This window comes from Pleurodeles waltl, chromosome 4_2 (genome assembly GCF_031143425.1).
Source record: "Pleurodeles waltl isolate 20211129_DDA chromosome 4_2, aPleWal1.hap1.20221129, whole genome shotgun sequence".
In the NCBI taxonomy this organism is placed as follows: Eukaryota; Metazoa; Chordata; class Amphibia; order Caudata; family Salamandridae; genus Pleurodeles; species Pleurodeles waltl.
Genome location: NC_090443.1, coordinates 282,008,047 through 282,022,737, shown reverse-complemented (window position 1 = coordinate 282,022,737; position 14,691 = coordinate 282,008,047). Strand labels below are relative to the sequence as shown.

At 42.5% G+C, this 14,691-nt stretch overlaps 1 protein-coding gene across 2 annotated transcripts in view; it reads left to right on the top strand.

The window, feature by feature from the left end:
* Positions 1-3,030: 3,030 nt before the first annotated feature.
* The window catches only part of HEBP1 (heme binding protein 1), a 52,137-nt gene continuing 40,476 nt past the window's right edge, over positions 3,031-14,691 (top strand). Inside the window, exons 1-2 of one of the 2 annotated variants that reach the window (XM_069231124.1) lie at positions 3,040-3,220; positions 3,299-3,412. In XM_069231124.1, the coding sequence (XP_069087225.1) occupies positions 3,335-3,412 (78 nt within the window). In that variant the 5' untranslated portion in view covers positions 3,040-3,220; positions 3,299-3,334. Of the gene's footprint in view, positions 3,221-3,298; positions 3,413-14,691 lie in introns of both variants that reach the window. The other variant, XM_069231125.1, reaches the window with a different exon arrangement.

Below are 14,691 nucleotides of genomic sequence, written 5' to 3'. Positions count from 1 at the left end.
AGGGGTGGAGGAGGAAAGAAATCCAGAAGTGTTAATTGGGAGTATATCCCTCATTTACTCATCCCAAAGGCTTGGGATGAGTAAAGGGGGATGGAGGAGGGAAGAGTCTGTGGAAGGGTTAGGGAGATCATAGTAGCAGGGTGAGATAAATGCAGGAGAATTTAGTAGGGTTGTTTGGGAGGTCATGGTAGTAAAGTGAGGTTTGGTGAGTTAGATGTAGAAGCGGAGGGAAGAGCTTAGGCAGAGTTATTTAGGAGATGAAAGTAGTAGAATGGATTTGGGATGAGTCAGAGTGAGAATGGAGGATAGATTGATAGAGACATGAGATATGATGATGGGTAGATAAGTGTGATAGGATGAGAGCAGGAATTCATAGATATCTAGTATAACAACTCACCCAGCAGCCATGCAATGACCCACAAACATGCCAAGCACAGAACAACATCCACATATATATATATATATATATATGTATATATATATATATATATATATATGTATATATACACACACACACACACATACATACACACATGAATACACACATATGCACACATATATGTACATACAATACATATTTAGAACCATGGGTAAATATACTTAGTTAAACAGGTTTAAAGAGTGTCTGTGTATTTTATTGTTATGACCTAGTAGCGATACATATTTTCTAAAGAACTATACATAACTAGAAATGTACACATAATCAGAAAAAATATTTATCAACATAGGCATATGCAGTCCATAGTTGTTTGAATATGGTGGTTATGAAAGAAAGAGCCAACTCTTGAGTAGTTTTCTGAAGACAAGAAAGTTATCTGTGGCTCTTATAGTTGGGGGTAATGAATTCCATAGTTTGGCTGCTTGAACGGAGAAGGATGTACCACCTATAGTCTTTTTCTTGTATGGTGGTGTTCTAAGGCGGAGTGCCAGTCTTGAGCAGAGGTTTCTTTGTTGGAAGTATTTGGTTATTTTGTTTCTGATAAAAAGCGGTCCTGTTCCATGTATAGCTTTGTGGGTGATACAAAGCAGCTTGAAAGTGCATCTCCTGGCAACGGGTAACCAGTGTAGTGCTCTCAAGGCAGGGGAGATGTGGGCTTGCAGCTTTACATGTAATAGTAGCCTGGCTGCGGAGTTCTGAATACGTTGCTATCAACTTGTCCATCTAATAAATCTGGACAGGTTTACCAGGCCCATTTGTGATTATGTGCTGCTGTCCGGGAGATTATGCGCATTCTGGGATTTGTAGTCAAGTTTATTGCATTGTAAAAGCAGGACTAAATGTTCCAGAATGCAAGGGAAAAAAAACTGGAATGGAGCACGTACCTCCGCATGATCATACGAAACATAGCAGCTATGCGTTATCCGTGTGGCTTTCAGACGATTCTGTTTTTTAGGGTCCAGCGCAAAGCTCTCTGTCCTTGGTGTAATCTCTTTGTGGGCTTTTAACCAGGCCCATGTCGCACCCATCAGTTTGGTTGGTTTGTGGGCTTGTCTTTTAAAAGTTGCCTGATTTAATTAGTGAAAGGCTTGCATACGTCATGCCTTTTCTGGGGTTTAGCCTGCCTCGAGTGCACCGGTCAACTACTGAAAACATACGAGGCTCCATGTTTTCGGTATGGTTTCTGGACTACTTTTTCTCTTTGTTTCGTAGGCAGCACGATCTTGCTGGGCACTAGTTGAGCGCTTTGCATGACATTGACCCTGTTACATGGATAACCGCAATTTTGAAAATTACATGGATAATTGCACTTTTGACAATACGTTTCACTGCAAGCGAACTTCTGTTTCCTTTTGTGTCTACTTTGCGCTCATGGCGGCCGTCGGCTTGCTTATGTGAAACTGTTTTACTTTTCATGTTCACTTTATGTGGCAAGAAAAGTCTGGTTAGTTATGAGAAACTTTTACTTTTCATTTTCAGTTTCTGTGGCAAGAAAAGTCTGGTTAGGAGTTTACAACGCTAATAGCTTTAACTTGAGCAAATGCAAGACCCATTGCATTGCAAATGCTTGTTTGATTATGACACAAAGCTTGCCAGGAGTCATGCTTCCATAGGACAAAGGCGAAACTTCAAATCCAGGCATGCTTTATGCCTTGGCTGAAAATAAGACTGGATGAATGTCGCTCTGGAGACTCCCATGAAGAGCAGGGTCAAGACTGATTTGCATACGGCTGGGTCCAAGCTGGAATGGCACAGTGTGAAAAAACAAGATGGATTTAACCCAGATCTGTGACTAGGGGTGACTGATTTGCTCAGCATTCCGTCCATCATCTGTTCTTTTTCCATGTGTCCCCATCTGGGGATGTTGGGCAGGAAAGAGTGTAGTTGCCTTGTGACCACCTCTACTATGTGACAGCCCTGAATTGTTATTCAAGAGCAGGTTGCATTCTGGGACTTGAAGTTTCGCTGTTAAGATTGTGAATATGTGCTAAACACCGCAGCATGCAAAGTACTCCTGGCTAAATGACAGGGGCGGGCTGAAGGTGTCACACACCTGATATGGGTCCAACAGGCGGCTACGGATGACGTACAAGCCATCCCGATGTCAAGATCTTTTTAATGTGGATAGGCGCAGAAGAAGGCTTCCTGCCCAAAGTCTGCCGCCTTCTTCGTGCGCTTTAAGCGGAATGCTGGAACCGTCTGCCAGCCCAGTATTTGACACAGAAGACAGACTGGGGGTGCTGCTAGATGTAATAGCAGGACAGCACGGGAAGCTGTAGCTAAGGGCTCCATCTCGCCATTCGGTTCTTACATTAACTGCAACAGATGGAGAGGAAAGGGTGAAATATCTGACAAAATATCACGCCATTTTTATAATTCTTTAACAGTAGTGGATTACTTTATGAGGTCGAGCTAAATGCGTTAAATACAATCTTAAACGTGTATGTCTGTCTTTATTTCCGAAGTTTTTTTTTAACTATTATTCAACAGAACCCACCATTGATTTCCGGGGTTATATATGTGCAAACGCACCCCCGCCCCTCCCACGGTGCCAGTCCAAGACGGACTCTTCCTGGAGCTTGTGACAGGTCGTGATAGGCACCTCCCCTGCTCCCGTCAGGCTAAACTGCGCTCCGCGGCAGGGGTGTGTGAAGTCTGAGACAGGCGGCACGACTCGAGCGCAGCAGGAGCAGTTGGAATTTGGCGACAGGAGGTGTAAAGCTGCAGGGTAGAGGCAGGCACCGGGGACCCGCAGCGTTGCGGGCCCAGGGAAGGGCGCAGGTTGGTTGCGAAATCTGGGGATCCAGCAACATTTTTTTAGAGTATTTGCTTGACGTTTTCCGTTTCTTTCTGTCTCAGGACTTATTTGGCGGAGTCTGAGGTTGAGGAGGCACCATGTTTGGGATGATCAAAAACTCCCTTTTTGGGGGCACGGAGACCAACTGTGGCCGGGTCCAGAGAGCGGAAGAACGGGTGAGCGCCTGGGCCTCCGGGGCCGAGGGAATGGGGTGAACAAAGGGGACGACGGGGAGAACCGTGGTCTTTGTGGTGGGAGGAGGTGAACATCAGGATTGGTGGTGTGGGAAGTTCTTAAAAACGTGGAGTTGTTGGTGGTGACTAGCAGGGACCCTGGGTTGGGGAGTGGGGTGGGGGCGGTGAGAAACGAGTATCCCGAGGAGGATAGACATGAGAACTAGGGTCGGAGGGGGAGATCACCTGTCCAGTTAAGGGCACTGAGAACCGGGCCAGGAGGATGTGTTGGAACGAGGACAAGGGCCTTTAGTGAGAAGAGTGAAGCCAGTGGAGTGGGGAACAATGAGAACTGGGATCACATGAATGGGTAGCAGCGAGAAGAGACCCTGTGGATGAAGGAGGTGATAACGGGAGTCCTAGGGTGGGTCAGTGAGAACCAGTGATCGTAGAGAGGCAGGATATGGGTCCCTTGGGGGGAAGCTGTGAAAGTCTGTGCTGTGTACATGGGATGGGGAGTGAAAAGGAAATGAGTCATTGGCTTGTGAGGTGGTGATTCCCCCCCCAGTGAGATGGGTGGGAACAGGGCCACAGGGTGACCAGGTTAGAACCTGGGGGTCTTCAGGTCAGACGAGTAAGAACTTGAAGTTTTAGAATGAGAGCAATTGGGAACTAGGAATGTGGGGCGAGATACCAATAGAATACAATAAGATTACGTTATGACGAGGGCACGTGATATTTGGCTATCGGTTAGAAGGGCTACACTACAAACACCCAGGCCCCTTTAGTGAAGGGGCTTAGAAAATGTTCCCCTGAGGTATAACATTTTTTTTAATGATTATTTTTGGAAGTTTTATTTAAGCGATGGAGCGCCAGGGCTGTAGCGCCTCACATTTATAGTTTATAAAACAGTACGCATAAAAGATGCATATAAAAAATACCACATGTTGCTCAACAAAAATTATGTTTTACTATCACTTGAAGTGTCACTGCATCAGCCACTTCAAAAATAAAAAAAAATATTGACTTGAGATGCATCCTTCAAAAAAAGTCACTTGGCTATCAAAGTATTTGCTTGGGGAAAGTTATGAATGAGAGGCAAAAATAAATCAAAATAGCTAACAAATGAAATCAAGTATTCAGGTATTTCTCACGTGAGATTTCAATGAACGCTTAAATACGTTGAAAGAGTACTGCATTCTGATGGACAGTGATAAAGTGTTCCATATCTTGGGTGTGCGCCATGAATAAGAACATGCAGGCCCGTATTTATACTTTTTGACGCTAAACTGCGCTAACGCAGTTTAGCGTCAAAAATTTTTGCGCCGGCTAACGCCATTCTGAAGCGCCATGCGGGCGCCGTATTTATTGAATGGCGTTAGCCGGCGCAAGCAGACCGGCGCTGCCTGGTGTGCGTGGAAAAAAAACACGTACACCAGGCAGCGCCGGCGTTGGGAAAAATGGCGCTAGGGCGTCTTAAAAATGGTGCAAGTCAGGTTGACGCAAAAAATCGCCTCCACCCGATTTGCTCCATTTTTAACGACGCCCAGACGCCATTTACATGACTCCTGTCTTAGTAAAGACAGGAGTCATGCCCCCTTGCCCAATGGCCATGCCCAGGGGACTTATGTCCCCTGGGCATGGTCATTGGGCATTGTGGCATGTAGGGGGGCACAAATCAGGCCCCCCTATGCCAAAAAAAAATATATAAAAAAAAAAAATTATACTTACCTGAACTTACCTGAATGTCCCTGGGGTGGGTCCCTCCAGCCTTGGGTGTCCTCCTGGGGTGGGCAAGGGTGGCAGGTGGGGTCCCTGGGGGCATGGGAGGGCAGCTGTGGGCTCATTTTGAGCCCACAGGTCCCTTAACGCCTGCCCTGACCCAGGCGTTAAAAAGAGGCGCAAATGCGGGGTTTTTTGACCCGACCACTCCCGGGCGTGATTTTTGCCCGGGAGTATAAATACGACGCATTTGCGTCGCAGTCATTTTTTTGGACGGGAACGCCTACCTTGCATCTCATTAACGCAAGGAAGGCGTTCACGCAAAAAAATGATGCTCTTTACTCATACTTTGGCGCTAGACGCGTCTACCGCCAAAGTATAAATATGGCGTTAGTTTTGCGCCGAATTTGCGTCGAAAAAAACGACGCATATTTGGCGCAAACGGAGTATAAATATGCCCCGCAGTGCGTGAACATGTGCTCTATAAACAAAGGTTTATTTTGAATCTGTGCAGCAGTTCATCAAGGTCAGACTTTGAGCCCCGGCAGTGGGATGGATGGGCACAGAAACCCCATGCATGGGTTTGGAGATTCCGTAGAGGACTGTACCCAGAGTCCTGATGGTAGGATAAATAAAGATCGCCCTTACAGGATTAAAGATGTGAGCAGAAAGTGTCAGGAAGTGGTGCCTACGGGGGAGCAGGAGAAGTGGGCGGAAATCGATGGCTGCTGAGGTGGAAAATGGTGGACTATTGCTAATTCCCCGAGACATTAATCCCCAGAGGTGGCACGTTCTCATCCTTTACCAATCCCATCAACCTTCCATTCCCAGAGCTAGCATTCACACGGTATCTTGGAAGTGGAATATTGAGGCTTTAGCACAGTTTGTCCCACGAATTCAGGTCTTGTTGCAGCATTTTAACAGAGCACTCCCGTTTGCTTACTCACGCCGGCACATTTTTGGCTGCCCTGAACTGTTTGAATCTTGCTGCGTCATTGTCCCGTGAGCGTGGTCAGATAGGAGAACTCGCAACTGCTGATAAACCGGTCAGACCGACGGGGCCCTTCACCTCCTTGCTGAGACTGCCTTGTCCACCCTTAAACGCCTCAGTTGAAGGTTGAGAGAAAAACACAATTTTAACTGCCTGACAACCTGTTATTTTTCCTCGAACTCTTGTTTCAAGGCCCAGACAAGACAATATGTTTTTCTTCTCTTTCCTGTTCAGCTTACTGTGCACATTGGCTTTGTTTTTGTCTTGCTGAAGTTTAACGACCTGGTTGTGTCGTTGCTATGTGAGCGAGGCGTGGTGTGTTGTATGGACTCTGTTGCTGATAAACCAGTCTAACCTGCTGTTTTTTTAGATTTTTTTTTTCTGCTCACGACTGATATTTCCCCTCTCACTTGTTAGCTGGTGCCCCTGTGGGAGGAAAATAAGCTAAACGAGTGCCTCGAGGCATATTCCGATATATACCAACTTTGTTAAGGTTACGATATAGTTATTTTGCTCAAATTAAATTAGCATTTCTTTATTAAAAAGTCAAATTCCATGAAAAACTACAATTAAAGTAGCTTTATGGATGAAAAGCAAAACCTAAAACTACTGAAATTCCCCAGTGAGTGTACGCAGTGCAAACTAGAACGCAGGCCCCCGCCATTCATAACTTCATACAGCTACATTAATGTCTAGCCAAATGCCATCATTGACGTCCCTGATGTGATCACACATTGTCAGCAATAAATAAGATTTAGGAGGAACTTGATCTGAAAGATGCACCCTGCACCCATTGCCCACTTTGCACAGCTAAGGAGTCATTAATGTGATTTCACAATTTAGGGGTTAATGACAAAATATTGAGACGGCTACACACAGTGAAGTCATGTGACAAACGTGCAGCAATATGCACAGCTGGGTGAGGAGAAACTGAGAAAATGTGCAGGGCAGTGCTAAAGGCCACACATTGCACCCTTGTACCTTTGTGTACGACTGAAAACTGTGTGCTGTGGGTTCCCCGAGCTAGCATTTTTTGGGTCAGCGAGGTCTGCATTTACACCCCTCCCACCACCCCCAGTTTACTAGACTAAAACATACTATGGCCTTCTGTAAACCACTTGCCCACTCCCAAAGTGGCACCTTGGTACTGAAATAACAACATGTTTGTTGTTTCCCAACTCACACTCATGTTTTAGGCTAGACAACACATCTCTTTGACACATGTTTACAATGTGTGAGCTTAGAGCCCGCCCATAGCTTACCATTTTGTTAGCTTGAACGCTGTTTTCATAATATCTTTCATTCCAGTTTGTCATGGCTTGCATGCTTCATGCCTCTTCTTGTATTTCGCTGCCTTATTGAGCATGGACCAAGTACTTATGTCCATCCACTGCTCCTGCTTTGAGAGCTACTTTATCATTTGTGTTTAAGCACTCCACATGAGTGTATACGAACACGACGACTGCTAAATGCAGTCCGTCGTTTACTTTCACATCTTCTTGCCGGGTACAGCGGAAGTTCTTGGGACTCGGCGTCCTCCTCTCCCCCTTTTTAAAATTCTCTGCTTACTCGAGAAGCGTACACATGACCAGCGGGACGGGCGGCACACGGCCGGGCCTGTCACTTTCTATACTCACCGGCCCTTGACACTTCTTCGACCGCTTGCTCTATTACTTATCGACGCATTGCTCAAGTTAGGGCAGCATATTGCCTTGTAATAGCATGGCTACATTTCTTTGAAGGGCGGTACTTTGGTTATTATGAGCATTACAAGCCTTAGTACTTTTTGACTTTATCTTCGAGGATGCCGCTCTCCCTCCTCAAGGTTATTTATATTGTTTGAGTGATCACCACAGGGAGATATTTACCTCATGTCAGTACCTTTGGATGAATAATCACTGACATACTTGCATACAATATCTATTTTTACTCTATTTGCACTTTTTTCAATTTCTTTTTTCTTTTTAATTTAAACTGACAGATGGGAAGATATTTTACATTCCCAGTATTCTTTTCTTTTTTATGCGACCAGTGGTTCCTGTTCTTTACCATATATCAAGACAATCATCATTTCGGTTTTTCCATTAGGCCCACCATATGCCTTTGTGTACTCACACTTCGCAAATTACTTTCGCAACAACTGGAATACTATCTTGGTATGTTTTTCGATTTGACAGTATTCTTCCTAACTTATATCATCTTTTGCACTTATGCGAGTTTTGACTCTTGGCGGAGGGATTCTCTGTTTGAACTTTCAATACCTTTTGTGCACTTATTTTCTACGAGGAATCTGTTTCATCACATTGTCTGCACGTTTTTTCCCTTACCTATACTCAATTCACGTTGCACTTTTTGGATTTTCCTTTGCATTTAACTCCTTTCCTTGCCGGTTCCTTTGACCATGTACGATTTCATACTGGTCTAGATCAATTCAGTATTTAAAACTTCTTTGTACTGTATTTTTGATGTATCATTATAAAATATTCTTGTTCAGTCACTAATATGTAAAATAGCACTTTATATGCTAGTATGGTGTTTTCTGGCGATATATTGATATTACTATATTATCCCCCCATTTTTTCATGGTTATATGTTACTTCGCAGCCCTGAAGAAGACAATCTGTATGGGGAGAAATGCGTTGGCTGCTTTTTCCGTATGAATCTTATGTCATAACAAGTTCTTTACGCCAATAAAGTCTTCAGAAGGCAACTGAGAGAAGTCTCGCACCATTATCATTTCAACAGCATTGGACTCTTCCTGCTCACTGTGTGTTGTTGGATGCTCTGGAGTGGTGCACCCCCTTAAGGTTTTTGTATTGTTGGGGCCTCATTTGCCCCTTGGGCTCTTCTTTGCAGCAGGGGCCTGGGTGGAGTTGCACACCATAATTTCGAAACAGTTATTGTATTTCACTGGGTACTTATAGGGATTGATGCGTGTTCCTTAGGCCTGCTGCATCCTGTCCTTATAATTCACTCCACATGAGTGCTCGCCTTTTCAACTGCTCCTTTCCCCTCCCACCCTCCTCCTTTACTGTTGCAAGTTAGGACCTAAAGCACTCACCAGTCGCTTCTTTTCCCCATGCGCTTATTCCTGCCCCCCCCCTCTTTCCCCACACCTCGGATACTCTGCCCACCTAGGATACCCTACCTTTTTCTATGTGACATTTTTTAATAGAGGGCATCACCAAAAAAAACTACAAAGTTGCGAAATTATGTCACTATCTGGTAATGCATTATTGTTCACCATTGCGAACACAAAGTACATCTGAATGACGCAGTTTGCTGTGTCAGTTACATCAGTTGTGTGAAACAAACCGTTAGTTTATGAATGACTCGCATAGAGCCCTGTTTTTTTCATCACAGGAATCGTGCATTCTGCAATGTGTAGTGCAGAGTTAAGTGCAGGTTTAAGCATAAAAACACAGATTTTTTTTTTTTTAATGATAGCCGAGGCTAGTGGATGTAGTCTTGGTGATATTAAGCTGCAGGCTTACTTTACACGTTTTGCAGAGCTACATTATCCTAATGTGGGGTTGTGTCCAGTTGTGTAGTACTTAGTGAGTGCCCTATTCAACATGGCTGCCCGCCATGGGGCCAAGATAAGGCTGGCACTAGTCCCTTTTCTAAGTTATGACCCTCAGATGTCACTACACACATGGTGATTGCTGTCATGGTCAGGCAAGAGGAGAAGCCTCTGGCTGAAGAGAGCTGGGGAAGGTTCAGGAATTCCCTCGAGGAGGAGGGAAGCTACAAAGGGCTATGGCCCTCCGAGCTCATGCATGAGCCGAGGCTTGAAACTGTTTTTGCATATAAATCATGTAGCACACATCAGTGATGTAAGAGAATTGTAGTGTGGACGCACAGATGAGTAGATACATTTAACACTAAGGGCCAGATGTACCAAAGTATTTTACCCATTCTGTGTCTATGGGAAAAAGCTTTAATACATATGGCCCTTAGTTTATTAAATAAAGTATAACATTATAATAAGGCTCATCAATACCGCTCCTCGCTGTCTCCACACCTTGTGCCAACTGACACTACCTGCCTCCCCCCCACATTCTTTATTCAAAATAGCATTGTGTTCAGTAATTGTTTCCGCATGTATCAAAATATCATCCTGAAACTTCTGAATGCATCCATATCCTTAAACAAAACATCCATCAGTTTTTTAAATAAACTCGCAGCTGATGCAAATCCAAAAGGTAGTGGTACATATCTATATGCCCCAAAAGATGTTACAAATGTGGTATAATCCTTAGAAGAATCAGAGAGTTTGACTTGATGATACACTGACTTAAGATCTATTAAAAAAAATATTTTGATCCATTAGTGGCTGCCAAAATCTCATGAATTCTGGGTAAATGATGACAGTTCACCACAATATTTTTATTCAAAGATCTAAAGTCAGCACACAACCTTATATCAGCATTTTTTTTGTGACAACAGTAGCTGATACCCACACTGAAGGATCCGTACGTTCAATTACAACTTCATCACACAACTTTCTTAAAAGTTCCTTCAATTCCCCTTGAACCAAAAGAGGAACGGGACCAACTTTATGTACCACTGGAGTACCCTTTTATTTTAATTTAATTACATGTTCAAAACCTTTCACACATCCAATATGGTTCGCAAACGCTTTCTGATTGTTTGCCAAAACCTGTTCTAGTGTTAGATCTGTACCAATGTTATCAACACTACTAACTTCTGAACATGGTATCTCTTTTAAGACTATGGGATTCAGTGGATCCAGTATCAAAATTATTCCCAATTTGCCTAAGTCTTGCAACCTACAATGTTCCTACCATTTTCACCTACATAGATTTTAGTATAGATACTACAATCTTTAAATTCAAGAGTGTTACAGAAATATCCTATCATGTTAATATCAAAACCTCCAAACGCTTTTGGATTCACATCACTCTTTGACAATTCTATATCTTTCCAAAGACTGTGGAAAACACCCTGATCTAAAATGGTAATGGGAGACCCTGAATCTGCCATAACTTTCAATTATTTTCCACCAATGCTGACAACTCCAAGTGGGCCTTTAAATCTGTTCATCACACTTATGCTACAGTAATCATCAGTGGTTAAAACTATATTTGCACACAGCTCATCAAATCCCTCGACAGAATTGACTCTTATGTTACTGCCCCCTTTTATAGTTCTACATACATCAGCAAAATGACCTAGTTTTTTACACTTGGCACACTTTTTTTCTACCGCTGGACATTTAGCATTATTACCCAGATGTGTTTTAGATCTGTAACACTGTACAGCTTCCCTCCCACCAAACTTGTTATCTTTGACTTTGTCTGTAAATTTAACCTTGTCATCTTGTACCATGTATATATTCATTTTAGACAAGCCATCAGACATTAAAGCTTTAGTAGAAAGCATTGATCTTTTAATTCCTTTAGCTATGTCAATGACTTCCTGTAATGTAGGATTTCTACACGCAATAATCTTTCTTGAATTTTTTTGAGTAACACTGAAACGCAAATTGATCTTGAATATAAATATCTGTCTGTCATTTCATTGAATTCGCATAAGGATGCTAAGTCTCTCAAAGAAGCAATATATTCTTCGATATTTTCATCTTCCATTTGCTTCATTTAAAAAAAAAAACTGTTGTTCAACCATAACATTAGGTTCTTCCGTGACTTGTTTTTCCATTTGTTTAATTGCCTCTTCATATTCGTTCAAAGGTATGAACTGACCAGGAGGTGCTTCAAATTTGGGTAAATTATCGAAAATCTCCTGACCAGCATTGCCTAGCAGGCCAAACATCAATGCTTTTTTCCGTTCAAGTTCTAAAATTTTCCCATCAATAGCCACTAGGTAGTTTTCAAATGCTCTGTGCCAGTTTTTTTTTTCCATTTCATTGTTGGTTTGCCAGGATTATTAAAAATTATGTTGGTTGATTTATAATATTACTATGAGCCATAGTACTGATGATATCATAGTTACTATCACATAAAGTTTTGAATCACTGTCCCATGAAGTGTACTTGTGAACTTGTCAAAATTCCAATAGCAACTATTTATACAGGTGCACAAATCGCCATCAAAATGGTACACCTATTTCAAATTATGCTCGTGTAAACGTGACAGTATCAAATGACTCATACGAGCAAAATTGCAAACTAAAATGGCTGCCATTAGCGTCTTGGTTTCTATGGGAAATTGCCCTTATCTTCCAAACGTGCCCAAACTATGATGGCTGCTGTGCGCGCCACTATTTTCTACAGGAATTTGGCCATGAATAGTCACGTAGTGACAGCACAGCAACACACGTCGTTTCTAAAGGAAGTTGGGACCACGTAATCGGCTAACATAGAAATATTCAAAATCCGTTGTTCAGCGCGCTTGAGTTAAATTTTCAATTAAATAAATATAACCGAAAGTACTTACAAATTTCTTATAATTTATCCTGGTGCCTGCTTGCCGAACCGCACTGCTTTCATCCGTTTAATTTAATCCGTAGAGATGCCATATACATCCATTCCGATGTCAGACGCTGGTGTAAATAGTATTGATGAGCCCGTCCCAAGCTCATCGTCAAATTATTGTGTGGACGCACAGACTAGTAGATAAATTTAACACTTAGTTTATTAAATAAAGTTTAACATCATAATATGGCTTTTCAATACCGCTCCTCATTATCCCCACACCTTGAGCCAACTGACGCTACCTGCCTCCCCCAACATTCCACATTCTACAATTCTACATTCTGACATATGACATCAGCTGTGCTTACTGATGTACAAGTATGATGAGGTCTCCTAAAAATAAAAAAAACAAATGTAGTTTTATGTCTCGGGTTCACTGTGCCGGAATACCAAATTGGCAATGTAGGCACTGGCCTATGTGCCCCACTTCTTTTAGGGGCCATGCGACAAAGGATCAAAATAACATTGATTTGGACTTGAAAGAAAATTACATTCAAGAATCAACTCAAAGAAACGAAAACTTTACATTAAAGATTCTACAGAGAAAATACTGTATTAATATGATGTACCCATTAACAACTTAAAGTACATAAACCATAGGCATCAGATTCACATAGCAGTTTGTCTCTTAAAAGCTCATCTTCTGTAAGCTGTCAGTTTGTAAAATAAATTTGGTGAAAACTATGTAACGTTGAGTTTTTGTAATAAAATTGTCTTATTGAAATTGTTGGTTGGTAAAATTAAAACATATTAGGAGATAATTTGCGAAGGGGGGGTGAAATTTCAACTGCCTAAGGGCCTCCACAGGGTTTAATCGGCACTGTGGCTTGACAGCGCAATGCTAATAGCTCATGCATTGCTGGAACCTATTGGCTTTTCCAATGCTTGTTTGAGAATGGAAGGATTGACAGACTGAGTGAATCCTGTAGAATTCCAACGTATGACCTTAATGTTACACACAGATCTCTGCCTTGTGTGCTTCAGTTCACTGTTCGGTTTTAGGTGCTTACCTATCATATGTTATGTAAATGTACTATCCTTAAGAATGGCAACACCCACAAAGATGTAGGGCCTACCTGTGGCTGTTGGTAGCAAAACATGCTTTAAACATGGGGTCACGCACAATATGGCATACAGGGGGATGGATTTAGAGATGTCTTGGCCTTTTGGGTTAGCTGACACATCGAGAAGCCTGACTTTACCAGAAACTCTAATGCTTTCAAGTCTACTGTTCCAATAGCCTCTGACAGTGCAGAGAATATAGGCATATCACTAACTCTGCTCACCAGTAAACAGCTAGGCAAGCACTGGCAAAGCTGATAGGTCTAGCATTGGATGTCAGACTTTTGGCTCTGTCAGTGCTTGGTTTTTTAAATGATTTGTGTAAAATGTTATTGTTGGGGAGCTGCTGGGCCCTTGCTAATATGAAAATAAAACATTGGCTGAAATCAAATGCCCCTCCCCCCCCTCAAAAAACACACACTGCCGTAGTAGTCGGTGGCACTTAAGGGACCCACTGTGGATGTGCTCCTCCTTGCAAAAGAGCAGAATGTTGTTACAGTGAAGTTAGCATTTGCTGAAGTTGTGTGATCTGTTCCCTCATGTTTTATGCAACAGTGGGTAGAAGAGACATGTGAATTATACAATAGCTCGCCAATGGAAGGAAAGAGCTGTCTGAAAGTGCCCTGTAGCAATATTATATGTGTACACTTTTAGTAAATTCATAAGGTCTTGGCTAATGCTAGACATAACAAGCTTTGGCAAAGCCAATAGGTCTTGCTTTTCCAAGAGTTAGAGATATTGGCTTTGTAAATAGACAATGTTTTTTACTCATGTGTTATGGAGTAGAGTGGACGTATATGGTGTGGAGTGGAATTATGTGGGTTGGATTGGAATTGTTTGGCGAGGAATTGTGTGGAGCAAATTTGTGTAGTGGAATTACTTGGCTTGGTGTGCAGTGGAGTAAGTGGATAGTAATTATGTGGTATTGAGTGCACTGGAATAATGTGAAGTGGGATTGTGTGCCATGAAATGTAATTATATGGAATGTTATTTTGTGCTGTGGGGTGGTATGTAGTGGAATTTGATTATGTGGTGTGCTGTTGAATTTTG